The sequence below is a fragment of the Giraffa tippelskirchi genome, chromosome 3 (assembly GCF_054371585.1).
Source record: "Giraffa tippelskirchi isolate mGirTip1 chromosome 3, T2T-mGirTip1v1.2.pri, whole genome shotgun sequence".
Lineage (NCBI taxonomy): Eukaryota > Metazoa > Chordata > Mammalia > Artiodactyla > Giraffidae > Giraffa > Giraffa tippelskirchi.
Genome location: NC_137277.1, coordinates 175,932,303 through 175,958,966, shown reverse-complemented (window position 1 = coordinate 175,958,966; position 26,664 = coordinate 175,932,303). Strand labels below are relative to the sequence as shown.

The 26,664-nt window shown below is 45.3% G+C and overlaps 1 protein-coding gene across 17 annotated transcripts in view; it reads right to left on the bottom strand.

Annotated features, from left to right (window-relative positions):
- The window catches only part of ARMC9 (armadillo repeat containing 9), a 185,285-nt gene that overhangs the window by 120,034 nt on the left and 38,587 nt on the right, over positions 1-26,664 (bottom strand). For all 17 annotated transcript variants that reach the window (XR_014080884.1, XR_014080885.1, XM_081585635.1 and 14 more), the window contains 6 exons: positions 17,422-17,456; positions 13,751-13,862; positions 10,767-10,859; positions 6,020-6,110; positions 3,934-4,057; positions 350-489 (listed from right to left, as the gene is read on the bottom strand). Coding sequence is in view for 15 of the 17 variants with exons in the window: in XM_081585635.1 (XP_081441761.1) it covers positions 350-489; positions 3,934-4,057; positions 6,020-6,110; positions 10,767-10,859; positions 13,751-13,862; positions 17,422-17,456 (595 nt within the window). In the remaining 2 variants the exon portion in view is untranslated. The remainder of the gene's footprint in view (positions 1-349; positions 490-3,933; positions 4,058-6,019; positions 6,111-10,766; positions 10,860-13,750; positions 13,863-17,421; positions 17,457-26,664) is intronic.

Below are 26,664 nucleotides of genomic sequence, written 5' to 3'. Positions count from 1 at the left end.
AATGTCAGATTAATGTCACAACTTAATTCCATAGAATCTTGGGAACGTACTTCTCTGTCTTCAGATAAAACAGGTCATAATTCTTCATTTCCTACCTTTGAATAATGTAACAAAGAAGGAGAAAAATATCATGTAATTCAATTTCCTCTTAACATATATATTGAATGTAATATTGCATATAATTGAATAACATAAACTATTCTTTCCAAGGCCAGAGTGGCATGTTGGCTTTAGGGATTCAATAGCTTTACACCTAGTTGGACATGCTTCATACTCTGTTCTGAGTTTTTCTAAGAGGGAAAAATGAAAGGCAACCCAGAGCCAGGGGAGGGAAGCAGGGCTGTGAGACCTGCGCTCCTGAGGCAGAGGTTCATGAGCAGGGCCACCGAGTACTCGAGCGTGTAGTCAGACAGGCAGTCAGGCTCCTTCAGGATGTCAATCAGCCAGAAGATGAGGCCATCTTGAATCATCGCTGTCTGCAGTGGGCGCCTAGGATGAGATAGCCGACAGGTGATTAAAGCCGGTAAGAAACCTTCCATGTAAGAGAACACAGTAGTGTGAATGCATATCAGAAAAGGAACTTTATAGAAGTTACGGACTCGAAGGACTGTTTTACTTTTAGGCCTATACAACTGAAACTACAGCAATAAATTCTTTTTTTTCTTCTTTTGGCCACATCGCATGGTTTGTGGGATCTCAGTTCCCTAACCAGGGGTTGAATACATACCCTCTTGGCAGTAAAAGCATAGAGTCCTAACCACAGGATCTCCAAGGAATTCCCAACAATAAACTCTTTTTCAGGGGTATCATTAAAAGGTTAAAGAAAAATAAGGCAGTAAGGAGACTTCCTACTTTGAAAGTTTCTATTTCAGTATTTAGAATTAGCAGAGTATCACCTCAAATACTTCATAAATATTTATTGATAGCTTTTGGTCTACTTAACCCCGGAAACAGAGTCACAGAAATAGTTCACTGACAAACAGATTTTTACTTAAAATCTAGTCTGTATAATCCAGCATAGGCACTCTGAGCTATGTAAAAATACAGAGATACAAAAAAGAACATAAAACCAGCTTAATACCATTTTGATTCAGATCTCTATAGAGTGCTGCTGCTGCTGCTGCTAAGTCGCTTCAGCCATGTCCGACTCTGTGCGACCTCATAGACGGTAGCCCACCAGGCTCCCCCGTCCCTGGGATTCTCCAGGCAAGAACACTGGAGTGGGTTGCCATTTCCTTCTCCAGTGCATGAAAGTGAAAAGTGAAAGTGAAGTCGCTCAGTCGTGTCCGACTCCTAGCGACCCCATGGACTGCAGCCTACCAGGCTCCTCCATCCATGGGATTTTCCAGGCAAGAGTACTGGAGTCGGTTGCCATTGCCTTCTCCCTCTATAGAGTAAGGATAGTTTAATAACCTGGATAATATAATTTATATGGAATTATTTTCCACCCAAAGTCCTGGTGTAAAATCTTACAATACCAATGCACCATCACACTGTTTTGGTGGATATCGTCATGTCAGCCTAAGCACTACAATAACTATAGTTATTAAATTTCTGCAAATTTTTCAAATACTGTCAACATTAAGCTAAATTATCTCTATAAACAAACAGAATTATGTTCCTGTGATCTAATGAAGTAATAACTCTGCAGATCATTTGTAATTCTTAATTCATACAGGTAGAAAAAGAAACTTTCATTAGCAGGGACCTGGCAAAGAGAATTTTGCCAGGTCTACATATCTACAGCCATAACTACAGCTTTCCCCCTACAGAACATATATACACTCAGAGTGTCATTTTTCAGGTGTTAGGTTATTAGTGTGTATGCTAAGTCGCCTCAGTCATGTCTGACTCTTTGCAACCCTGTGAACTGTAGCCCACCAGGCTCCTCTGTCCATGGGATTCTCCAGGCAAGAATATTGGAGTAGGTGGCCATTTCCTCCTCCGGGGGATCTTCCTGACCCAGGGATCGAACGCGTGTCTCTTATGTCTCCTGCATTATTGGCAGGCAAGTTCTTTATCACTAGCGCCACCTGGGAAGCCCAGGTTATTAGTCAGAATCAGTCAAATATTGAGCACATCTGATGGGAAGAAAATGTGTTCACAAGAGGACTGACAGAAAAAGCTAGGGACTCAAGGTAATAAAATTATTAATAGTCAAATAAAAAGTCAGGTGTCATCAGAGATTATAGATGCTGGACGAATTAGCATATGACCCAGCAATTCCACTCCTAGATACCTACTCAGGAGAAAAGAAAACAAAGACTTGTATGCAAATATTCATAGCAGCACTACACATAATAGGCAAAAAGTAGAAGCAAGTAAGGTATCATCATCTGATGAATACATAGGCAAAATGTGGTCTATCCATGTAATGGCCTATCACTCGGCAACACAAAGGAATGAGGTGCTGATAAATGCTATCTCTGTATGAACCTCAAAAGCAGTATGCCAAGTGAAAGAAGCCAGTCACAAAAGAACACACCAGTAGAAGTAAATCTACAGAAAACAGAGTGGTGGCTGCCCAGGTGAGGAATAGAAACGAAAAGTGACTGCAAACAGGCATGAAGTTCCTTTTGGTGATGATGGAAATGTTCTAAAATTAGACTGTGGTAACGGTTGTACAACTCTGTAAATATACCAAAATCATTGAACTGTACACTTAAAATGGGTAAATTTTGTGGTTTGTAAAGTACACCTTGGGCTTCCCAGGTGGCTCAGTGGTAAAGAATCTGCCTGCCAATGCAGGAGACTCAGATTCAATCCCTGGGTTGGGAAGATTCCCAGGAGGAGGGTGTGGCAACCCACTCCAGTATTCTTGCCTGGAGAATCCCATGGACAGAGGAGCCTGGTGGGGTTGCAGGCTCCATGGGGTTGCAAAGAGACAGACATGACCGAGCAACAACAACAAAGTACACCTTAACAATGCTGTCAGCTAAAAAACAAACAAAACAAAAATGCTCTGGGAGGACATCAGTTCTGCTTCAAGAAGAGGTGTCTGATTTTTAAATTTCTAATGTGGAAAGTTGCATGTCATGAGGGGGTCCAGGCTGAGACCACAGGGCGGCTGGCTGAGATGAATGGAAAAGGAACCAGGAAGCTCCACCCTGACTTCCAAAGGGCAACTGACCCCACTGACTGTGTCTATGCATTTATATGCCTGTCTCCCACAATGAACTCTGAGCATTGGCAGGCTGAGGCTCTATCGGGTTTTATTCCTGTGTTTATTTCCAAACCTTGCACGTGGCTTAAGACACAATCTATCATATAGCATCTGGTCAGCATGAGATAACATTCACTGGGAGAATACAATGGTGCTTTAACATGTAGGAGCAGGATGTGAGAGTTGGACCATAAAGGGCTGAGTGCTGAAGAACTGATGCTTTCGAACTGTGGAGAGTACTCTTGAGGGTCCCTTGGACAGCAAGGAGATTCAATCAGTCAATCCTAAAGGAAATCAACCTTGAATATTCATTGGAAGGACTGATGCTGAAACTGAAGCTCCAATACTTTGGCCACTTGATGCGAAGAGCTGACTCATTGGAAAAGACCCTGATGCTGGGAAAGAATAAGGGCAGGAGGAGAAGTGGGCAACAGAGGATAAGATGGTTGGATGTCATCACCAACTCAATGGACATCATAAGTTTGAGCAGACTCCGGGAGATGGTGAAGGACAGGGAAGCCTGGTGTGCTGCAGCCCATGGGGCCACAGAGTCAGACAGGAATGAGCGACTGAGCAACAAAAACAAAGGATGGTTTTAGGGGATTCAAGATAAGCTTTCTAGAAAGTCACCCAATCTCTTCTAAGCATTCACTGAAAAATATAACCTGTCCCTTAGATTGTCACTGGGAACAAATAAGCACAAAACAGTGGCTAAGAACCCCCCAAGGTGATCTCATGAGAGCCACCGTGACCTACTGCATGGTCAGCACCTGAGGCTGAACTTCTGCAGGGCCCCGAGAACATTCTCCCGGGTGATGACATCCTTGTCTTCCTCCTTCAGCCTTTCCTCCAGCATCCGCAGCACCTTCGTGCTCTGGGCGAGGTAGCGGCGACCTAGTAATACGACCAGAGATGAACAAGTAAGAGAATTCATCTTGTGTTAAGTTTCTGCTCTGAAGCCACTTTCTACGAAAACTGTGCAGGTAACACATGTAGAGTTTGGGATTTCTTGGTGGCTCAGTGGTAAAAAATCTGCCTGCCAATGCAGGAGATACGGGTTTGATCCCTGTGTTGGAAAGATCCTCTGGAGAAGGAAATGGCAACCCGCTCTAGTATTCTTGCCTGGGAAATCCCAGGGACAGGGGAGCCTGGTGGGCTACAGTCGGTGGGGTTGCAGAGTCAGACACGACTTAGCGACTAAACAACAACAGCAGCAACAAGAATTCAGGTGGTTTTATGTTCTAGAAAACTTACTAAAGCATATTTCATCTGCAAGTTGGTTTCATTCAATCAACTAATAAATAGAAAACCACTTTTTCTGTCGTCTGAACATGATTCATCACTGTGTTCTTGTGGGGAGCGCTGTCTTTTATTTACCCACGATCTTGAGCCCAAAAGTCAGATCACAAGGGGATGATGGATCTGTGTGTTATGAGCTCTTTAGTCTTAACATTAGAGGCAGCCAAGTAGTACTTTCTGGACACACCCATGGCCTGGAGAAGTTAGGAACCACACCTGGGATCCTATTATAAGCCTTGAATTGTCACTAGCCTGTGGTAAACTTGTATCTTGATACAGATGACATTAATTTCAGGCGTAAATTTCAACAATATTATATGAATGGTCTCTTGCACATACTCTGGCTAATCATAAAATGTTTGCTAAACAGATGGAAGAACAAACAAATGAGAAAATTTTTGGAGTATCATATAGTCACAATCTAAAACTCCCTTCATTCATGTTAAAAAGAGCTCAAACAAATGAGAATTTATGGAATATAATGGCATTTTGTAAAATCATTTTGAATTCTGTTATGGCGGCATTTTAGTTTTGGAATTTTCAAATCTTCTTGATTTAAGGGTTTAGTCTTTTACAAGAAATGGTACAGTGCTTGTTGGAGTCACTTTAATTATTTCACCAACCTTATTTTGCCTTAAGTAGAAAATGGCAGAGAATGCATTAACTGCCATCTTGAGAGCAATCTAAAAAGTACTATGTTACGATACCAGAAAGCTTACAAAACAAAATTGGAGGCTGACAAAATAAACTCCGAAACCACTAAAATTTGCTCTGACATAAACCACAACCGTGGGAAAACAGCTAACTTTACAAAAGACTTTAGAGGCATTAAACAGGAATACATTGAGGAAACACAGGTCATTGCTAAGAAACTTGTGGGGGGAACGTCTCTATTCCCAGGGAAGAACATAGCCGCAAGACCTAGCTCTTCTCTTTGAAGATATCAATGAAAAAGAAAAATGTTGCTACCATATCAATAAACAAGGGACGCTAGAGCCATCAAGTCACTACAGCTGCCCTGGACGGTGAGCCCTGAGGGAGTTCAGGATGGAGAAAAGCAGGACACTGGCCCCAGACAGCTGAGGTGCACATCAAAGGAATGACTTCAGTGAGCCCAGACTCCTGCATCTTCCCGTACACATTTGTCTCTAAGTTGTGTCCAACTCTCTGCAACCCCATGGATTGTAGCCCTCCAGGCTTCTCTGTCCATAGGATTTCCCAGGCAAGAATACTGGAGTGGGTTGCCATTTCCTTCTCCAGGGGATCTTTCTGACCTGGGGATCAAACCCGTGTGTCCTGCATTGGCAGGTGAATTCTTTAGCGCCGAGCCACCAGGAAAGAATTCCTCAAGAGGTCTGGCTTTAACAGTCATCTTTTGAAGTTTCGACTACCCGGTCTTTGTTGCCAAAACTCCTATATGTCCCGGCTCCTCCCTCATCTCTTCGGAGCAGTCTCTCAGAGCTATCTGACATGCTGTGTCCTGGCTTGTCCATTTCGTCAGCCAAATGTAATCCTCAACTCTTTTTTTTCAGTTGACAAGGAAAGCTGACATCTTACCTTCTGCCAGGGATGCGAAAGCATTGATGAGCCTGGCCGTGTACTGCCGTACCACCTCACTCTTGGATTGCAGCAGCTGAAGCACGCTCCTCTGTTGGGGGAAACATCAAACGAGGAAAAACAATGGAGGTAAACACAAGTGAGAGAGAAGCCTGTGTCTCCTCTGAGGGTCTGCTGTAGTCTCCCTCTGCATGAATTCAGTTTGATTCAGACATGATTCAGTTTTGATTTCCAACTGATCTTTTCTGTGAGTTGGCAAAAGGAATTTGTTCAGACTTCCAAAGTAGAAGAGTTAATTATTCAAAGCATTTACAATGGTGACTGGCACCAAGGAGGCAATGCTGTTTGCTATAATTGTTGCTGATGTTTTTCCAGGTAGAATGAATGACCCAGCACACATGTCTAATTTTGCTCCTCCAAAGCCACTATAAAACCATCAGTAATTGGAGTTTTAAAGGAGACAGATATTCTCCAGGACAGAGAAGACAGCACCAGAAACCATGACAACACAATTTTGGGATCAGGAATGCAGGATGATAACACACTCAGCAGACCCAAGAATGCCAAACAGGCAATGAGGAATTACCCGGATTACATCACTTAATTCTCAGAAGTCACCAGAACTGGAGGAAAATCAAGAAGGAACGAAAGCTATAGGATCAGTAGCTCAGTCCCACACGCTGCTCCTGCTCCGTGTCCTCCTGTGCGCCACACACCACACACCTGGGATGCTCTCTTTTGAGGGCCACACAAAAGATCTCTGGATGGAGGATACCAGTGCAGGTGAGCAGAGCTTCCACACCAAAGCAACAGAATAAATGCTCAACAGCCACCCCCTCCTCCTCTCCTACTTGGCTCCCAGAACACTGGCAACCAAACCCTTACCTACCTACGAACAGAGAAAACAAGAAAAGAAATCAACAAAATAACTCCAGAAAAGTTCCCAGAATTACAGCTGTCAGATTGAAAGGGCTCAAAAAATGCTCCCCCAAAATGAATCAAATACACATCATGAAAGACATCAATGGGAAATTCATTAACACTGGTGAAAAGGAAAAGACTCAACATGCTTCTAGAAAGAAAAACAAAAACAGTTCACATACAAAGGGCCAGGAATGAGAAAGGCTTTGGACTTTTCAAGAGCAACATTGAAACCTAAAAGGCAGTGAAGCAATATCTTCAAAATTCTGAAGGATGATTATTTACAACCCAGAATTCTACACAAAGAATAAAGATATTTTCAGACATACGCAGCCTCAAAAAATATACTCCCCCAATCTATCCTTTCTCTAGAAGCTATTAACTAAAGGCTGTGCTCCACCAAAAAGACAATTATAGAATGTTGGAAACAGAGATCCAGTTCAGGAAAGGGGTGAAAGGAATCAATATATGTTAGGTGGAGAGAGATTTCTGGAAGGCAGCTTTGCCCCAGAGGTGGAGGGCCACCAGTGCAGGCTGAATGACTGACTCAAGAGAGTGGCATACTGAAGGCTGTCACCCCCAAGATACCTACTGCCACTGTGCCATCTTTGTTTAGGTAAAAATTTTATTGAAATATAACATCCATCAGAATATTGCCCAGATCATGAGTATACAGCTTGATAGGTTTTCACAAAGTGGACATGTGGCTAACTAACTGTCACATCAAGAAACAGAACAACAACAACAAAAAAGAAACAGATTATCCAAGCCCTAGATGCCCTCCAAGGGTCCCTATCTAAACCAAGGGCAACATCTCTCTTGGCTTCTTATATTGTGGGTTAGTTCTGTTTTAAATTTTTTAATAAATGAAGCCATGCTGTGTTTATTCTTTTATATCTGACTTTTCTCATTCAATATCATGTTTGTGAGACTCATCCATGTTGTATGCTGTGTGCTCCTTCCATGGCTCAATGTATGAAAGGGAAAGAAAGTGCTATTTGCTCAGTCATGTCTGACTCTTCATGACCCCATGGACTGTAGCCTGCCAGGCTCCTCTGTCCATTCCCTTCTCCAGGGAATCTTCCCCACCCAGGGATCGAACCCAGGTCTCCTGCATTGCAGGTAGATTCTTTACCATCTGAGCCACTAGGGAAGCCCAATGGCCCAATGGCTTAATATATCCCATTGTAAAAATATATCAAAGATGACTTATCCATTCTACTCCTGATGGACATTTGGTTATAGCCAGTGTTCTGGTTCTTATAAATACTGCTGTTATGAACATTCTTTTTTTTTTTTTTTAAATCTTTATTGAATTTGTTACAATATTGTTTCTGTTTTATATTTTTGGTTTTTTGGCTGCAAGGCATGCGGGATCTTAGCTCTCTGACCAGGGATCAAATCAGGCACTCCCTGCATTGGAAGGCAAAGTCTTAACCACTGGACCACCAGGGGAATCCCTGTTATGAACATTCTTATACCTCTTGCAGTTGAACATATGGCACACTTCTGCTGGGATTATACTTAGGCATTTTTTGCTAGGGCACAGACTATGCAGTTATAGTAAATATGGCTAGGGTTCCACAGTAGCTCACCATGTAACACATTTTCAAGCAGAGTGCAACATACCTGGGCTGGTGAGCCCAGACTCGTGTACTTGGACACCCCTGCCCACGTGCTGATGAAGTTTCAGCTCCCTTTCCATACCCTGCTGCATGGATCAGCTGTGAAAAGTCTGTTCACCCCACAGAAGTGTGATCAACTCCTGAGAACTATGAGCAGACCAGGCGAACTTAAAACCTAAATCAGAGTGCCTCACCATTCCCCTTGGCCATACATACTGCTGCCGGATAACCGGTACCTGGGCTACATTTCAGCCCTGCCAGATGCCTGATGCTTCCACAGACTCTCTCCTGACTCTGACTACCAATGTCCCCATACAAACCAATAAGAGCCCAGGGGAGCTATGTCTGATTATAATCCAGCGATTTTGTTCATGTCACCTTCCCCTAGGTGCCTTCATCTAACCTGGAAATAGTACCCATTCCTTGCAGAGTAAGGTTTGTGCTCGATACTTAGCAAACCCCAAATCAAACACTGTATTATTCCAGGGACATATGCAAATGAGGCTACTTATAAAGAAAAACAAGGAACTGATTAAGACGAGACTGAGGATGTGCACACCTTGTTCAAAGCAGCATTATTCACAACAGCCAAAAGGGAGAGGCAACTCAAGTGTCTGTCGACAGATGAACGGATAAACAATCTGTGAGACAAATACTTATATCCCAACTTATTTTGGTGTAACGGTGACACGGCATCCATGTTTCCCAAGGAGTTTCCCCATTCTGCAGATTCTCTGACATCTTAAGATAACTCCAGCTCATTTCTTATTAAAAAATAAATAAATAAGCCATTCCAATAAAAAAAATGACCTGAGGAAGATATGACATCTTCCGTGGCTATAAAGATTACAGCATTTTGACAAATATCATGTATCATAAAACCTAAGACACTTCTTATTAGAGGACATATTTTTTTATGCACAACCAAGAAAGAAAACTGCACTGCCAATTAAACTGTAACAGGCCATCGGCTATTTTTATAGATGCTAGCATGGGGCAGGGGGAACTGCATCTTAGATTCAATGAAATATCATAATTCAGAAAGAATCAGTATTGAATTCTGATTCAATTCAATACAACCGAATTTGAGTTTATAAGTCAGGAGAGTTTATTATTCAGCTGCTTCATGCCTAATTCAACTAGATTCAATGTCATTACAAATACCAACAACAACAAAAAAAAAGGTTAAAGAAAATAACTCTAGAATTTGAGAGACTATTTTTCACACTTAACACAATTCTTTCATGGGAGCAATAAGATTATGTACAAAGAAGAAACACAAAACCCTTTAGTGTTGCCGCCTGTGTACACAACACATCACATGTGACAAGCCTCCTTGAGGGGCTGTTTCATCAGGTTCTGAAGAGGTACGGATACTCCACTCCCTTAACAGTAGGGAGATGAAGGTTTTAGAGCATCCTAAATAAAGATGCAAGTGAAATAATGAGATGCGGTATCCTCTCATGGTAGGCCATGGCCAAGCTCTTGATGTTCCTCCCATCTGATAACAGGTGCTGAGAACATGGAAGAGGGGAGGGCGTGGGGAGGAGAACCACCATGTATGGACCCCTCTGCACTGGGTACCAAGTTACACACAGGTGACCACACACAACCATCCCACAACCTCCCAAGGCAGGTGACTTGGTGGTGGGAAAGCTCCCTGAGGCAAGAAACTTGCTTAAGGGCGTTGGCCAGTTGTTGGTGGGGCAGAGATCTGAGACCAGTTCATGTCCCTCTAAACCCCATACTTCCCCCACTGCACCATTAGACTCATCTGGTCCAAAGCTCTACACAAACAGTGTGGAAGACATGTGTAAAAGTCAGGCCCAGATGAAAACAACTGGAATCTGCTTCTTTACCTTGCCCATTTTAAGTCCTTCTGAGTTTTCAGACTCATGGTAAGCAGTGGCATGAGGGCAAGAGCAGAGACTTTGAGAAAAAAAAAAAAAAGTAAGAAAAATGGCAGAAAAGAGCCGCAGAGTTGAATCAGGCAGTACTAGCTTGTTTATTAGGACTCTGCATTAGAAGTGAAAAGTGGGCCAAAGTCCAGGGTGGACAGCAGATTTCAGAAGCTAACAGAAGCCCCAGGCTGACATACGGTCACTCCGCTGACGACATGCATAGAAACGAAGGCCTCTTCCTTCTAAGACCCTCCCCAGAAGGGCAGGCCCCGGCTGGGCACTGGCCCGTCTCCCACTGACCTGGCTGTGGCTGTGACAATCCAACAGGTCGTTGCTGATGTAGGCCTGCAGGACGGTCTCCCTCTGCTCTCCGGGGTGCGATGTGGTCAAGCGCTAGGATGAAGAAAAACAAGAGTAGCGAGGTCTATGTGTGAATGTGGGGAATTTCTCATAGTAGGTGGCACTGGTAACTGTGCCTTTCACCAAACCAAATGACTAACACTCAGCTGGGCAGCTGGTCAACCAGCCGACATGTCAGTGAATGAAAAATTACAGCGAACTTCCTACCGGGTAATGTAGGAGTCACCTAACACACATACTCTCCTGAGAAGTGAAAGTGGAAAATGACGGGACTGCAAGGGACCAGATAAGGGAGGGCTCCCCAATGCCTGGAGGGTTTTGTTTTTTCCCCTGAAAATGGCTCAAGAGTTGGTCCTTGAAGGATAAACAGACTCTCAGGTCTCAAGGGTGTGAGTGCGGGCTGGATGCGTGGTCCGGCTGAGGGAGGTGTCCAATGGGGAGGGCTGTGAGTGAGTGCCAGGCCCACAGAGCACACTCATTCTACGGGGGCCTGCACAGCGCTGAGGATACTGTGTGTGCGTGCGTGTCCATGTGGGGCACCCCTGGCACTGCCTTCCCTTCTCTTTCCCCAGGGCCTCTCTCCTTGGCAGGCTTCCCTGATAGTTCAGTTGGTAAAGAATCTGCCTGCAGTGCAGGAGACCCAAGTTCAATTCCTGGGTGGGGAAGATCCCCTGGAGAAGGGAAAGGCTACCCATTCCAGTATTCTGGCCTGGAGAATTACATGAACTGTATAGTCCGTGGGGTTGCAAAGAGTTGGACATGACTGAGGGACTTTCACTTTCTCTCCTTGGCCGCAGCGGGTCCAGTCTGTCTCTGACACCTGCCTCTGGGGACCTCCACCGTTCAGTTCTGGATAGTCTGACACTCTGTCTTCTCACCCACGTGCTGTTCATGGTCACACCTAGGGGCCGCCGCTCATCTGTTGAGTTCGGAGGCCTCTGTCGGGCTGGTGTGGAGGGGCTGAGGTGGCGGTGCTGGAGGGGTCTCAGACAGAATCTTATAAGGATCTGTGTATTTTTCCTGCTTGTTCTATGACAATGTCATTCAGTAAGCAAAGGAATACCAGGTCTCACCACGAGGCTCACTAGTGTAGACCAAAAGCGAGAACACAGTGGATAATCCAAGAGCCCCAGGAAGGCTGGTAACCGGGGCAGTGGCAAACCTCCCGGCAGGTTACTCACGCCGCCCCTCCCACTCCAGTCAACAGGACAGAGCAGACATGCTAACTGGTTGCTGGACTCTTCCTGCTGGTCTGGATGCATACTCAGAGCGCTCCCCCAAAACACATTCCCGGAAGTGTGACCAGCCATCAGAGTGCACGTGAGGAGAGCTATTTTTATCCAGAGATGGTGAAATGACACAAAGGCATTTTGATGTCAAGATAGGCTGAAATTCGGGGATCCCTGAAGAGGTCTGACACTACCGCGGGTCAATCAGAATAGACTGTTCAGTTAAGGAGTGAACTGGTGTTGGCTTGCACCAGCGGTTCTCAAAGTGTAGTCTGGGGAGCCCTGGGGGGTCCCCAGAGTCCCTTCAGAGGGGTCTACAAGGTCACAATTATTTCTATAATAATACTAAGATATGTTTTGTCTTTTTAATGATCAGTTTCTCAAAGGCTAGATGAAGTGTGATACTGTGACAAACAATGCAGAAGCAGAGATGAGAATTCAGCTGTTCTCCATCAAGTCCAACATTAAAGAAATTTATAAAAATGAAAAATAATGTCAGACCTCTAATTTTTTTAGTTTGGAAAATAGTTACTTTTCATAAAAATGTTATTTATGTTATGTCCTCGGTTTATTGGTGTTTATTTATTTATTTTTATTCTTTGGTCATGCCACACCCACAGCATATGAGCTCTTATTTCCCTGACCAGGAATCAAACCCACTCCCTCTGCAATGGAAGTGTGGCATCTTAACTATTGGACTGCCAGGGAAGTCCTATTATTGTTCATTTTAAATGAATTAATAAATACACATTTTCTCAGTTTTAACTGCTAATACTATAAATTTTGGTAGAAAAAAATTCACATAAACAAAACCTCTTCGAGTTCCTCAGTAATTTTTGACCATGTCAAGAGGTTTGAGACCAAAAGGCTTGGGAGTCAATAATTTTTGACCCTGTCAAGAGGTTTGAGACCAAAAGACTTGGGAATCACTGCCTTAACTGTGATCAATCTAAAGACCGGGGAGAAAAGCAACCATTTATTTATTTACTTATTCATTTTTATTTGGTTGCACTGGGTCTTAGTTGCAGCATGTGGGATCTAGTTTCCTGACCAGGAATCAAACCTGGGCCCCCTGCATTGGGAATGAAAAGTCTTAGCCACTGGACCACCAGGGAAGTTTCTATTTATTTTTTTAATGAAGCCTTTTTCTTTTTCTTTTTTTGCCTGCCCCTTGGCAGGAGCAGTGCCCCCTGCAATGGAAGTGTGGAGTCCTAACCACTGGGACCCCCAGGGAATTCCCAGAAAAGCCGCTATTTAGGCTTTATTTTCCTTAAAGACTTATTAATAAGTTTTCTCTCTTGATGTGGCTACATGGAAATACCTAAATCCTGAGGTCTCTGTGGGGTCAGTGTGAGAGGGACCCTGAGCTTGAACAAGCTGATGCCACCAGCTGCGGGTCTGGCTCACAACCAGGGACGGGCCAGAGGACCAACCGGGCAACTCCAGGGCCTGGTAATCGCATGTATCAAATCATCAAGTGAGGGTAATGGCAGCTATGATGTCAATATAAGGTTTTGTTTGTTTTTTTTAGAGACCACAGTGATCGTCAGAAGCTGCTTGTTTAATTTTAGCTCTTGGTATCAGCAGGCAACAGGAAGATTTTGAGAAGATGGGTTGAAAGATACAAGCAAGGGAGCCAGTCAAGAAAACCAGCATGGTCTTTTTTTTTTTCCACTTCAGGAAAAAGGTACATACCCAGCGTAGAGCCTGCAACAAGAAGGCTTTCAAGCGGTCACTCCCCAGAATCAAATCCTTCTTCAGTTTCTCATAATCCAAGGAGGGTAGTAATGGGACATCCTTCAATTTCCTGCTCAGCAACACAAGTTCAAAGAGAAAGAAAAGGGCACGAGGGCACGTTCATTATACCTCCTGAGTATCATGATGTCCCATCTCGAGCAGCTCTGACAGACTGGATGGGCAGGGGTCCACTTGCTCTCCCTGTGCTCCTGGCATCAACTCCAGGCCTCCTCCAAGAGGGCTGGGCTCCAGGCCCCCACCCCGGTTTCAACGGGCTCAGCTCTGCCTCTCGTTTATGTACCAAGATCTATATGAGTTTTCCTAAAACAAAGAGTCTGCCTAATGGCTATGGAAACCACTGCATGCACAATAGACCAGGGCTCCACACCATGGGGATTAATCGCCTTGGAGACCTCATAACTTCCCATCGGAAGTTCTAAGATTCTGAGCAAAATCCAAAGTCTTATTAGCGTCAGCAGGCCCCTAGGGACCTCCCTAAAAACCTGTCCCCCTCAAGCCTGAGGGACGGGCTTCGAGGGACGTGAAGGATAGTGAAGTGAAAGTTGCTCAGTCGTGTCCGACTCTTTGCGACCCCATGGACTGTAGTCCATGGAATTCTCCAGGCCAGAATACTGGAGTGGGTAGCCTTTCCCTTCTCCAGGGGATCTTCCTAATCCAGGGATCAAACCCAGGTCTCCCATATTGCAGGCGGATTCTTTACCAGCTGAGTCACAAGGGAAGCCTGAAGGACAGACCAGGGGTCAGAAAACAACCCTGAAGATGAGGTGCACCTCACTGACCCTCCAGGAGGTAGGAGGATGTGGCCAGGAAGCGGCAGTGGGGACATGCCAGTGAGGTGGGTAGTAAGTAGGACAATTTGCAAACCCTCCTCGAGAGGACCTGAGTGAGACCTCAGGCTAAGTTCAGTTCAGTTCAGTTCAGTTCAGTCGCTCAGTCATGTCCGACTCTTTGCGACCCCATGAATTGCAGCACGCCAGGCCTCCCTGTCCATCACCAACTCCCAGAGTCCACCCAAACCCATGTCCAGCGAGTCAGTGATGCAGGTTTCAAATCAGAGAGATCTCTGTTCAGAGATCTATAAGGTGCAGACGACCTGACACCTACATTTGGTTTACCAGAAATGGAAGGAACCATCTTAGATGCCTTGTCTTTAAAACAAGCAACCTCACATTTTGTTTTGTTGAACAGAAGGAGATTGGAGTGTACAGAAAAATTGAAAACTGAATGATGTCTGGACTGTCTCAATGTTAATTTCCTCATTTGGATGTTTTACTACAGCCAGATGAGATGTCACCACTGGGGGGACACTAGGGGACTCAACTTCAGGTGATCTGTAATTATTTCAAAACAAAAAGACTAAAAACTAAACAAAATATGAGTCTTCTAATACTGTGCAGAGAATATTAATATTCAATGAGGATTCATTGAGAACTGAGTAAAAAGACTAAAGATGTAGGGTTTCATTTGTTTTTAAGGGTGGAGTAAAAACTGGGTTAATATTTCTGGGAGGTAGGATGGGGGGTTCTTTAAATTTTCTTCTTTATATGTTTCTGTGGAGTCAAAATTTCTATAATGAGCATGTATTACTTACATTATAGAAAAAATTTACATGCTAGGTTATTTTTTGGCCACACAACATGGCTTGTAGGATCTTAGTTCCCCAACCACATGGGAACTCACACCCTTGGCAGTGAAAGTGCAGAGTCCCAATCGCTAGACTGCCAGCGAATTCCCTTAATGTTCATTTTTAAAAGACAAAATGAGATCCTCTTACAGTTCCCGGAAGAAAAAGCTAGAAAAGAGGCACCGAATGGGGTCTCAGTAACATTCCTGGGGAAGAGCATCTTCAATTTAAAACAAGCAAATGGTAAACCTCTGTACGTGGCACATTGACTATTTCGATTTTTTTTCCCAGAGGCAGATACTATTGTCAGTTTAAAAAGTAATACAAATATTTTAAAAATTGCAATTATAAATAGCTGGCCAGTATTCTTCAAAAGTGTCAAGGCCACAAAAGACCAAGACTGAAGAAGGATTTCGAAGTAAAGGAAACTAAGACATGACAGGACTAACACATGTGATCCTGGATTGAATCTCAGTCCACAGAAAGGACATAATGGAACAACTGGTAAAGTGTGAGTAAGGCCTGCAGGTTAGATGACAGTACTGCTTCAGCATTAATTTTCTCATTTTGATAACTACACTGGGCTTGTGTAAAACAGTAACACTGGGGAATCCGGGTGAAGGATATATGGGAATTCTCTGTACTCTTTTTGCAACTATGAAATTATTTCAAAAGTAAAAAAAAAAAAAAAATTATTTAAAATTAAAACAGGCTCTTTTTCTAGACAAAAAGAGTTCCATTTTTAAAACAAAGTTTGATAATGTTCCATAGCTGGGGAGCTTCTACTGGAAAGAGGAAAAACTGTCCTATTTGGGCCATATTTACTTGCCTATAATGGACTGATGCTGATGCTAAAGCTCCAACACTTTGGCTGCCTGATGCAAAGAGCCAACTCATTGGAAAGGACCTTGATGCTGGGAAAGATTGACGGCAGGAGGAGAGGGGGCAACAGAGGATGAGATAGTTGGATGCCATCACCGCCTTGATGGACATGAGTTTGAGAAAGCTCTGGGAGATAGTGAAGGACAGGGAAGCCTTGCGTGCTGCAAAGAGTTGGATATATGACTTAAGAGACTGAACAACAATGGCAATATTACCAACTAAGTTGCTCAACAACCTGGCATTTCTGTGGTCCAGCCACTCTCCCAGGGTCCATGAGGAAACTGAGGTACAGAGAGGTATAAAAATGGTCCAAGGTCACAGAGTCTGTGGCCAAGGGGGTTTTAATCCTGACAGTCTGTGCTCATAAGCCCCACATTCTAGAGCCACCAACCGAAGTGAGCCAAGTGCAGGGTCCATATCAGGCTTGGGCAGGATGGAGGTTGGAGGAATGCTGTATGAACCACGGGTGTCTGTGTAATCTCACAGTACCCAGCTCACTGCATCCCCACCTCCCTGCCACCCAAGGATGGCTCAGGGGGTCACCAGAACCCACCCTAGTCCTCATGTCCACGCCAAAGGTTCTCAACTTCCTTGCTACTGCAACACACATGCCTGATGAAGCTCCCCTCCTCCTTGGGGGACAACCTAAGTGACTTGGGCAGGAATTCTCTAGCACAACACAGAGCCATCCTGTGGTCCTGGTCATGGTGTGAATCAGCAGAGAACATGAAATGTAAACATTGCAACACTCCGCTGACTGCCTTATGACAGGAAATTAAACTGATTTCTATAAAACATTATAAGAAAAATTCAATGATTTTTTCCATTCGATGCTACCTTTCCAACATAAAAAGAAGTAACTTTAAAAGATATTTTTATAAGTATTTTTCGGAACTTAAAAAAAAACTTCATTCCAAACATATTTGGTAAGTATTACTTATAATTACTGGTATTTCCTTTAATACCTACATGGAGCTCCAGCTAATTAAAGGAATTCGTCTAAATTAGGCAGTTAAAACAAGAATTTATTAAAAGCACTTGAAATTCCATTTTTACCCATAGCTATTCCCCTTAATAACAATTCCTCATAGCAGTTACTTACACAGGTGCCAAGGAGGCTCTTAACATGGTTGAAGCCTGCGGGGGAAGGGAGAGAAGGAAACAGATTGTGTTAAAACACTGACAGCAATGTACTAACCCCCAATCACTGTACTGGCACGAAAAAAACCGATTTGCAAAGTTTTTCATCCACCGATTCTCCAACCATAATCAGATTCAATTTAAAAATTAGCCCAAGTCCAAGTTAAGTAACACCTTACTGATGCATTTCCCAAGCCACCCACCCTTGGCTTGTTGCTAAACTCCACTCCAAAGAGCACTCTATAAAACGCCGGGTGGGTTCGCCCTGACCAAGCTCCTGGAAGAACTTAAAGCTGCCTAGTCAAAGACATCATAAAGAATAAAAGCAATGAAAATCAGTTTATTATCCTGGTTTTATTAAGATTTTATCTTTGAATATAAAAATAACACACGCACTTTGCACCGAATCAAACACTATAGAAATGTTTATAGAAAAAATTCACAAGCCCCCTCCCATACCACTCCCCAAAGGGGATTTAAAGATCCTGTCTGTAGGCCAAATCATGGCCTACTTTATGGGCATGTCCCATTTATTGTTTTCTTGCTTTCTTTTTGCCATATTAAGCATGCACTACCATAGAGAAACAACCAAGTGCTGTGAACGGCACTTGTTTGGATTGACTCAAACCAACCATAAAGGACATTTGAGAAAAGAAGGGAAATGTGAAAATCTCATTGGTATTACATGATACTAAGGAATTAGTGTTAATTATATTTGGCACTGTGGTTATGTTTTGTTTGTTTGTTTTTTAAAGCCCTTATCTGTTTGAGATGTATATTGAATTTTTTATAGGTAAAGTAATAGATAGTCAAAGCTATGGTTTTTCCAGTAGTCATGTATGGATGTGAGAGTTGGACTATAAAGAAAGCTGAGCGCCAAAGAACTGATGCTTTTAAACTGTGCTGTTGGAGAAGACTCTTCAATACTCTTCCTTGGACTGCAAGGAGATCCAACCAGTCCATCCTAAAGGAAATCAGTCCTGAATATACATTGGAAGGACTGATGCTGAAGCTGAAAGTCTAATACTTTAGCCACCTGATGCGAAAAACTGACTCATTGGAAAAGACCCTGATGCTGGGAAAGACTGAAAGGCAGGAGGAGAAGGGACGACAGAGGATGAGATAGTTGGATGGCATCACTGACTCTACGGACATGAGTTTGAGCAAACTCCGGGAGTTAGTGATGGATGGGGAAGCCTGGCGTTGCTGCAGTCCAAGGGGTCGCAAAGAGTCGGACACGACTGAGCAACTGAACAGAGAGTGATAGCATGTTTGGAATTTGTCGAAGAGAACTCTAGGAGGGCAAAGCTAAGTAGAGCAGAAGAGAGGAAGTCGCAGCCGACTGTGGGGACTTTCCAGAAGGGGCAGGCGGTGGTACTCTGCTTCCTCTATGTCACCACAACCCTCAAACAGAGCCTTATCCATGCTGATCATATTCAGTGGTGGCTATTTTGCAGCCACTTCTATGTCCTTCTCCTTTAGCAGACACCAAGTTCCACAAAGGCTGGAAGTACAGCCTCGTTTCCCTAACATGAAGCACAGTGCCTGGACCACAGAGACACTCAGTCAACACTTACTGAACGAATGAATCAAGACTGACTTCCTAAAGGGGCACTTCAGGGAAGTTTCTGGTGGTCCAGTGGTTAGGACTCTGTGTTCTCATTGCCAAAGGCCCAGGTTCAATCCCTAAGATCTAAGATCCCTAAACCACGTGGCCAAAAAAAGTTTTTTGTTTTCTTTTAAATCTTCAAAAGTGGGCACTCTAGGGCTTCCTTGGTGGCTCCGTGGTAAAGAATCTGTTTGCCAATGCAGGACACACAGGTTCAATCCCTGGTCTGGGAAGATCCCACGTGCCGAAGAGCTGCTAAGCCTGTGTGCCACAACTACTGAAGCCTGTGCTCTGCAACAAGAGAAGCCCACATACCGCAACTAGAGAGTAGCCCCCGCTAGCCACACTAGAGAAAAGCCCGAACAGCAGCAAAGACCCAGGACAGCCAAAAATAAATAAATAAAATTATTAAAAAAAATAGAATCCGTGTCAGAATCCCTGACAAATTTAACAAACAACTGTAATAAATCAGCCCTGTTGTCAACTGTTTCCCTTCAAAGTATTTACAGACCTCCCAATTCTCACCTTGAAGACAGAAAACCCTGCTTTTAAATGGCGCATGACCAAGTATGTTTTGCATTTTTTAACTCTTTGACTTTTTTTTCTTGGCCACACTGCATGGTTTGTGGAATCTTAATTCCCTGACTAGGACTGAACCTGGGCCCTTGGCACTTGGCAGTGAGAAAGCGGAGTCCTAACCACTGAGCCACCAGGGAATTTCCTTTTTTAAACCCTTGACTTTTTTTTTTTAATCGAAGAAACTACCTGTTATTCCTGTTACTGGCTTAAGAAGCAAGGAGTTCAGAAAATAAATTGGAAATGTCATCTAAATTACTCACCTAAGACACTAAGAGGAACAAGGAACCAGGAATGAGTCAATTAAGGACATAGTCATAGTAAAATATTACCATAATACATGCACAAGAGAAAAATACTTTAAAATTAGTGATATTGGCTAATTCATATATCCACAAATAAAATTCACTTGTATACATCCCCTTTTCTCATAATTAAGAAAACCTTTTCTATCTTTCAAAAACCTGATTCTTTACCTCTTTTGCTAAATTCTATATCATTCTATTTGTCCTATGAAGAAATGAATTGAAAAGTAGTAATAACTGACCCTTTCATGAGAAAAGCCAGTATGTCAAACAGTATCAAGACTTTACTATCCGTGCATGCATGCTAAGTCGCTTCAGTTGTGTCTGACTCTTTGTGACCCTCTGGACTGTAGCCTGCAGACTCCTCTGTCCATGGGATTCTTCAGGCAGGAATACTCGAGTGGGTTGCCATGCCCTCCTCCAGGGGATCTTCCCAGCCCAAGGACCGAACCCATGTCTCCCGAGTCTCTTGCATTGGCAGGCAAGTTCTTTACTGCTAGCACCACCTGGGAAGCCCCTTCATTATCCAATCAAGTAAAAGAAAACAACACCACCAAAAGAAAAAAAAAAACAAAACCCAAACTGGTGATGAGCTGTAGGAAGAATGGCTGAGCACGCTCTTAATGAGAGAGGAGAGCTTATGGTATTTCGTTAAGTCCTTACTGACTGCTCACCCAACAGGCCTCTGCTAGGCACTGTTGATGCTGGTGAGCAAGACAAAGGCCCTCTTCTCAGACAGCTTGCAATTCAGTGGGGAGAATCAGTGATCAAATAACTCTCCGCACCAAATCTGCAAAATGGGGGCAATATTATGCCAGCGGGTGCAGATGCCAAGGAGAGCATGTGGAAGTCGGCCTCGCTTCCCCTCTTTTCTGCCCATCCACGCTGAGCTCCCTGCACTGACGGGGGTGCTGGAGCTGAGAAGCACTGAGCTGAAGTTATGAACTGGGATGTTGACCTTAAAATTGACACCCCCGTAGAAGCTTGCCCACAGAATGGAGAGCTCACTGCAGGTAACAATGACCACTTCCTTCCCCGAGGTGGAAGCAGAGGCGTTAGTAAGAACACTCAAACACCTCGGGGGTGGGGTGGGGTGGGGGGAGCCTGCTCTGACCTCTCGACCAGCCTTTACACTGGACGGGATTTCTAAAGGTCACCACCACCAGCTGTGGGCACTGCTCTACGGACAGGTGGGGTGGACACAGATCCAGTGGTCTGGCCAAGGAAGGAAAGCCCCAGGGAGAGAAAGCTGGGAGAGAAAGGGTCCAAGTCCATCATCAATTGGAATCATTCCCCTCTCGAGCCAACACTGGATTCTGAGTCTGGACGATGGGCCCAGGGAGCATCCCCTCACTAAGGGGCCTGACTGCAGGCCACGTGGGCGCTGTGTGACTTCCGGTATGTTACGCTGGGTGGTCAGGGCGAGGACCCTAAGGTCTGGGGCACCGGAAAGAGTCCGGCGTCCCAGCCCACAGTGGACGCTGGGCACGGGCAGGCGGTGCTTTCCCAGCTGGGGAAACAGAGTGTGAAGGTGTGGCAACCCTTTTCGGGCCCAGGCAGAGGCCAGCGGAACAATGAACGTAGGGACCCGTCGCTGAACCTGTCATTAGTCACTGAGCATCTCTCCCGTGCCAGGCTCGGGGCACGGCTCTCTGGAATGCTTGGGCGTGGGAGAGATAAATTGATACCTGGGCTGAGAGTGACAGGGCAGAGCTATGCCTCCATCACTTCTCAGCCTGCAGGCCAGGGACCTGAGCCTGACCCTCGGGGTAGAGGGGCCACACAAGCCTGGGACAGCTCTTGGTGACAGCGGCAGGATGAGGGGCTTTGCTAATGACCCGTGACATCAGGAAGTGTATTTAGAGAAACTGGTGTGAGGTGTGACATGACGTGAGTGTCCCGCGGTCATGGGGACTGGAGAGTCACTGGGTTGGATGGGGTAAGCGGTCCCTCACCGTGGGCCCTCTCCAGATGCTGGTGTGTGGCTGTGAACCTCAGGACACAGCGTGCCTCAAACTCTCGACATCAACGCTTTGTCTGGGGACAGGGCCATCCTGTGGGGCTGGCTTCTGGGCACACATCTCGGAAACTGCTGTTCCAGAGGATGCAGTCCAGGGAGGGTCAGGAAGAAAGAGCCACAAGGGCACCAGGGACAGGAAGGCCCTGTTTGGGGCCCGAAACCTCCTCGGACCAGGCTGGTCCACGGCCATCCCTGCTTCCCAGGCCCTGCTCACACAGGACTAATGCTGACGCAGGGGCCGCCTGTGTGGTGCAGACAAAGGCAGGACCCTTATCAAGAGACCTCATGGGGCATGATCGCCAGGAGATGTTAAATAACCACAGAGGGACACTTGAGGGACTGTGTGTTGGCCAACCGGCAGAGAGGCCACGGGAGCCGGAGACCCAGGGGGCGTCCCCACCACCTGGGGAAGGGTGGCTGCTATGGGCAACCCTCTAACAGGAAGTGCACAACTCGAGAAGGCAGGGGTGTGGCTTAAGGAGGGGAGTGCTGCCATGGAGCATGGGGCAAATGACATGTGGAAACAGAGCTAAGCGTGTGTGTGGCGTGGGTGTGCCCGAGTGTCCCAATGTGCCGGCGAGTTTTCCAGGAGCCTCTCGGGCAGGGTTCTCTCTGGCTCCCCCGGTCACCAAGAGCACTGCCCTTGGCCCTGTCCCTCCACCCCGTAGCCTGCAGGTGTCTGAGCGCCTGGGGCCAGGGGCTTCTTGGGGTTTCTGTGACCAGAGTCGGGCCTGGATAGATGGACAGGCATCACGTCACGGAGGGCTGAGGACTCCATGCGGAGCACTTTGGACTGCAAGAAGCGACAGGTATCACGTGAGGTAGAGTGACAAGGTCAGATTCCTGTATGTACCTAAATCCTTCCTGAAACCTGTGGGCTAAACAAATAGGACACAGCCAGGGGCTTCCCTGGCGGGTCCAGTGGTTAAGACTTGGTGGTATCTTATGCAGGGGGCACAGGTTCAATCCCTGGTCAGGGAACTAGATCCCACTTGTGGCCAAGAAAAAAAAAAAAGTCACAACCAAAAAGGTCACTCCAGCTCCCGTGAGAAGGAGCCATCAGAGATCTAAGGGTTTTGAGACTGAGGACAGGCAGAAAATGTTGCTTTAATCAGGACAGAAAGAGGGAGACCCTGAAGAGACACAAAGCCACGGAGGCAGGGCGGGGGAGCCACAGCTCCCCCTACTGGAAGCTTCAGGAAGTGCCCTCCTTTTCGGAACAGCATCACAGCAAGGCTTCCTGAACAACTGCACAAGGCCCCCTCCCTAAAGGGTCACTGTCACGGCCACCACCCCAGCCCTCTGCAGGTTGTTACTGCTAACAAAGATGGCTGATTTTGGAAGTAGATGCCTCCGAAGAGTCACATGTCCTGAGCTTTTAGTGTATTTAATGCTATCAGATCTGGAAGTATTATAACTTACATTTCTTTCTTTCTTTTTTTTTTTAATTTATTTTATTTATTTGGCTGCACTGGGTCTCAGCTGAAGCATGCAAACTCTTAGTTGTGGCATGGGAACTCTTACTTGTGGCATGTGAGATCTAGTTCCCTGACCATGAGTTGGACCCAGGCCCCTTGCATTGGGAGTGCAGAATCTCAGCTACTGGACCACCAGGGAAGTTCTTATACTTCCAGTGGGGCCTACTGGGAGTTGTGCGAGAAAGGGAGGGTTAATTTCTAAATAAGCCATTTTCTCCAATAAGGATGGATTTAAATGGAAACTTTCCCATCTGAAGAATCACAAACCCAGAGGTGCCACTGGGTGGGCTTTGGGACTCACCCAGGGGGCTGTGCTCAGGTGTCCACCTTGAGAGTGTCTCTGCATTCACGCTTACCCACTGCAAACGAGGGGCTAAGAGGAGAAAGGCATTCCATGGCACTTTTAAATGCTGTTTGCAGCACACAAAGACAGATGTTGCACTGTTAGAAATGGCAAAAACTGACAATGTCTACCAGAGGAATGGTTAAATGAACCATACTGTTGTCAAATTAAGATTCTAAAAGATAAGGGAGATATAAGTATGCTAAAAGGACATGAAAGACTCTCAAAAATGTACCATTAAGTTAAAAGAGATAGCTGCAGAAGGATGTATCTAATAAATCTCAGTTATATATAGTTTTTAAAGGTTTGGAGGATGCATATAAAACACAGTCAAACAGTGTCACCTGTGGAGGAAGGCGGGATGGGGTGGGTGTGAGGGGGGGAAGGGATTTGTGCTTCACTCCATTTCCTGCTAAACTGTTATACATTTTCCAGCTGACACATATTTGTGTAGTTTCTGTATAACCTTAGAAAACAAAAAACTCTCCTTCCTGTGCTCTTAGAAGAAGCTTCTCTTTTTACTACATATCACAGATGCTTGATAATATGAAATCAGATTCATCTCATGCATGTGCGTGTGCTAAGTCGCTTCAGTTGTGTCCAACTCTGCGACCCCATGGACTGTAGCCCGCCAGGCTCCTCTGTCCATGGGTATTCTCCAGGCCGGAATACTGGAGTGGGTTGCCATGTCCTCCTCCAGGGGATCTTCCCAACCCAGGCGTTGAACTCGCATCTCCTGCATTGGCGGCTGGGTTCTTTACCACTAGCACCACCTGGGAAGCCCGATTCATCTCATATCCCAGCAAATCATGGCCCAGGGTTTGGAGCCTGACTTGGTAGGGACCATGGCATGACAAGCCTGGGGTTAGGGTGGTGACAAGCAGCCCAATATGTGGGAGAGTTCTCATCTCAAAAATTTAACCTGTCATTAATCCTAGGAGCATCCAGATCTGTTGGCCAACTCTGATAATGCTTCTTAGGTGGTACGGTGGTAAAGAATCTGCCTGCCAATGCAGGAGACGCAAGAGATGTGGGTTCAACCCCTGAGTCAGGAAGATCCCCTGGAGGAAGAAATGGCAACCCACTCCAGTATTCTTGCCTGAAGAATCCCATGGACAGAGGAGTCTGGTGGGCTACAGTCCATGGGTTTGCAAAGAGTCAGACACGATTGAGCACCACACAGCAACAGACAACTCTGATAATGCAGCAGACTTTGAGACAGTTACCTGGGCAGGAACGAGGTAGGGTAGAAACATACCTCTGGTTTCCCCATGGGGCCCTCCACCAGGGTAATCTTCACACACACTCCCCAGAGGGGGTGACTGGCTGGATTTGCACCACCCTGTGCCCCCTTCCTCTGGGCAGTGAGGTTGTGTGGGTGGAGGGGGTCGGGGGAAGGGATTGGCCTTCACTGTCCATGACTGAGTGAGAACGTTTCTTTAATTCCAGGGCTGAAAAGTAGGTAACCCACTTGCCTACCAAAAAACCCCCACGTTCTCCAGCATAAGCTTTCTCAGAATCAGCAGCAATACCTTAAGTTCCATTTTCCTTCATTCTATTGTATTTTTCAATTGGTTCGGAACTCCAGGGGAAGAAGGGTGCAATTTATTGAGCTCTTCGGAATTCTCAACAGTGAATGAGGTTGCAGAGGGCCAGATTCTTAGCAGTCGGATTTAAAAACCAGATCAAAGTTCTAAATTTTGTAGAAGATGCAGCTGTTTTATGATGGATCCTGGCTGGGCTTCTCCATGAATACAGTGAATAAACCCGAAGAGGAGTTTATCAAGGATCAGGCTAGAAAGAAGGCTGGTCTGTGCTCACTGATTTATCTTGAAATTGATGACATTCTGTATGGTCTTAGAGTAGAATGTTGTTGTTGTTTAGTTGCTTAGTCATGTCCAACTCTTTGTGACCCTATGGACTGTAATCTGCCAGGCTCCTCTGTCCATGGGATTCTCAAAGCAAGAATACTGGAGTGGGTTGCCATTTCCTTCTCCAGGGGATCTTCCCGACCCAGAGACTGAACCCATGGCCCCTGTCGTGTCTGCTACATAGCAGGTGGGTTCTTGACTGCTGAGCCACTGGGGAAGTCCTTAGGATAGAATATATTCCCCTTAAAGAAAATAAAAAAAACAATCTTCTCCTTCTGAAGGGCTTCCCTGGTAGCTCAGATGGTCAAGAATCTGCATGCAATGCAGGAGACCTGGGTTCAATCCCTGGGTCAGGAAGATCACCTGGAGGAGGGAATGGCAACCCGCTCCAGTATTCTTGCCTGGAGAATTTCATGGACAGAGGAGCCTGGCGGGCTACAGTCTATAGGATCGCAAAGAGTCAGATGTGACTGCGTGACTAACACAGGCACTTACTACTTCCGAATCCTAGATCCTATCAGCTCAGTCACCAGACAGCCCATCTAAACTATATCCTAATTTCCTCTCCATACGTTATAAATCTGATACCACACATTGACGTTAGGCATGCCCAATCAATGACAATATCCTGTACACTTTCATAATGACCCCTCATCTACTTTTTTTTTTATCATCTTGTAGGAAAAATATACTAGGAACAATAAAAGACTGTTTGCAGCTTTTATTGCCTGGTAAGTCAATGACTCAGTAGGAAAAAAAAAATGGTCATGAGTTAAGGTAAACAGAGCTCACCCTCCCTCCCGTGAATTCTGAGGCTTAGGCTCTCTATCTTAGTGTCACCGCAACACGGGAGGATGGCAGGACCAATCTGTTGGCAAATGAAGGTGACTTCTAGTGGGATGAAATGTCCTATGTGTTGTGCCCCCATTCCCTTTTATACTGCTCCTTTTAAACATGACATCAGTCTTTCGTTTGTTTTGTGCCCTGCCTCAAGGCATGTGGG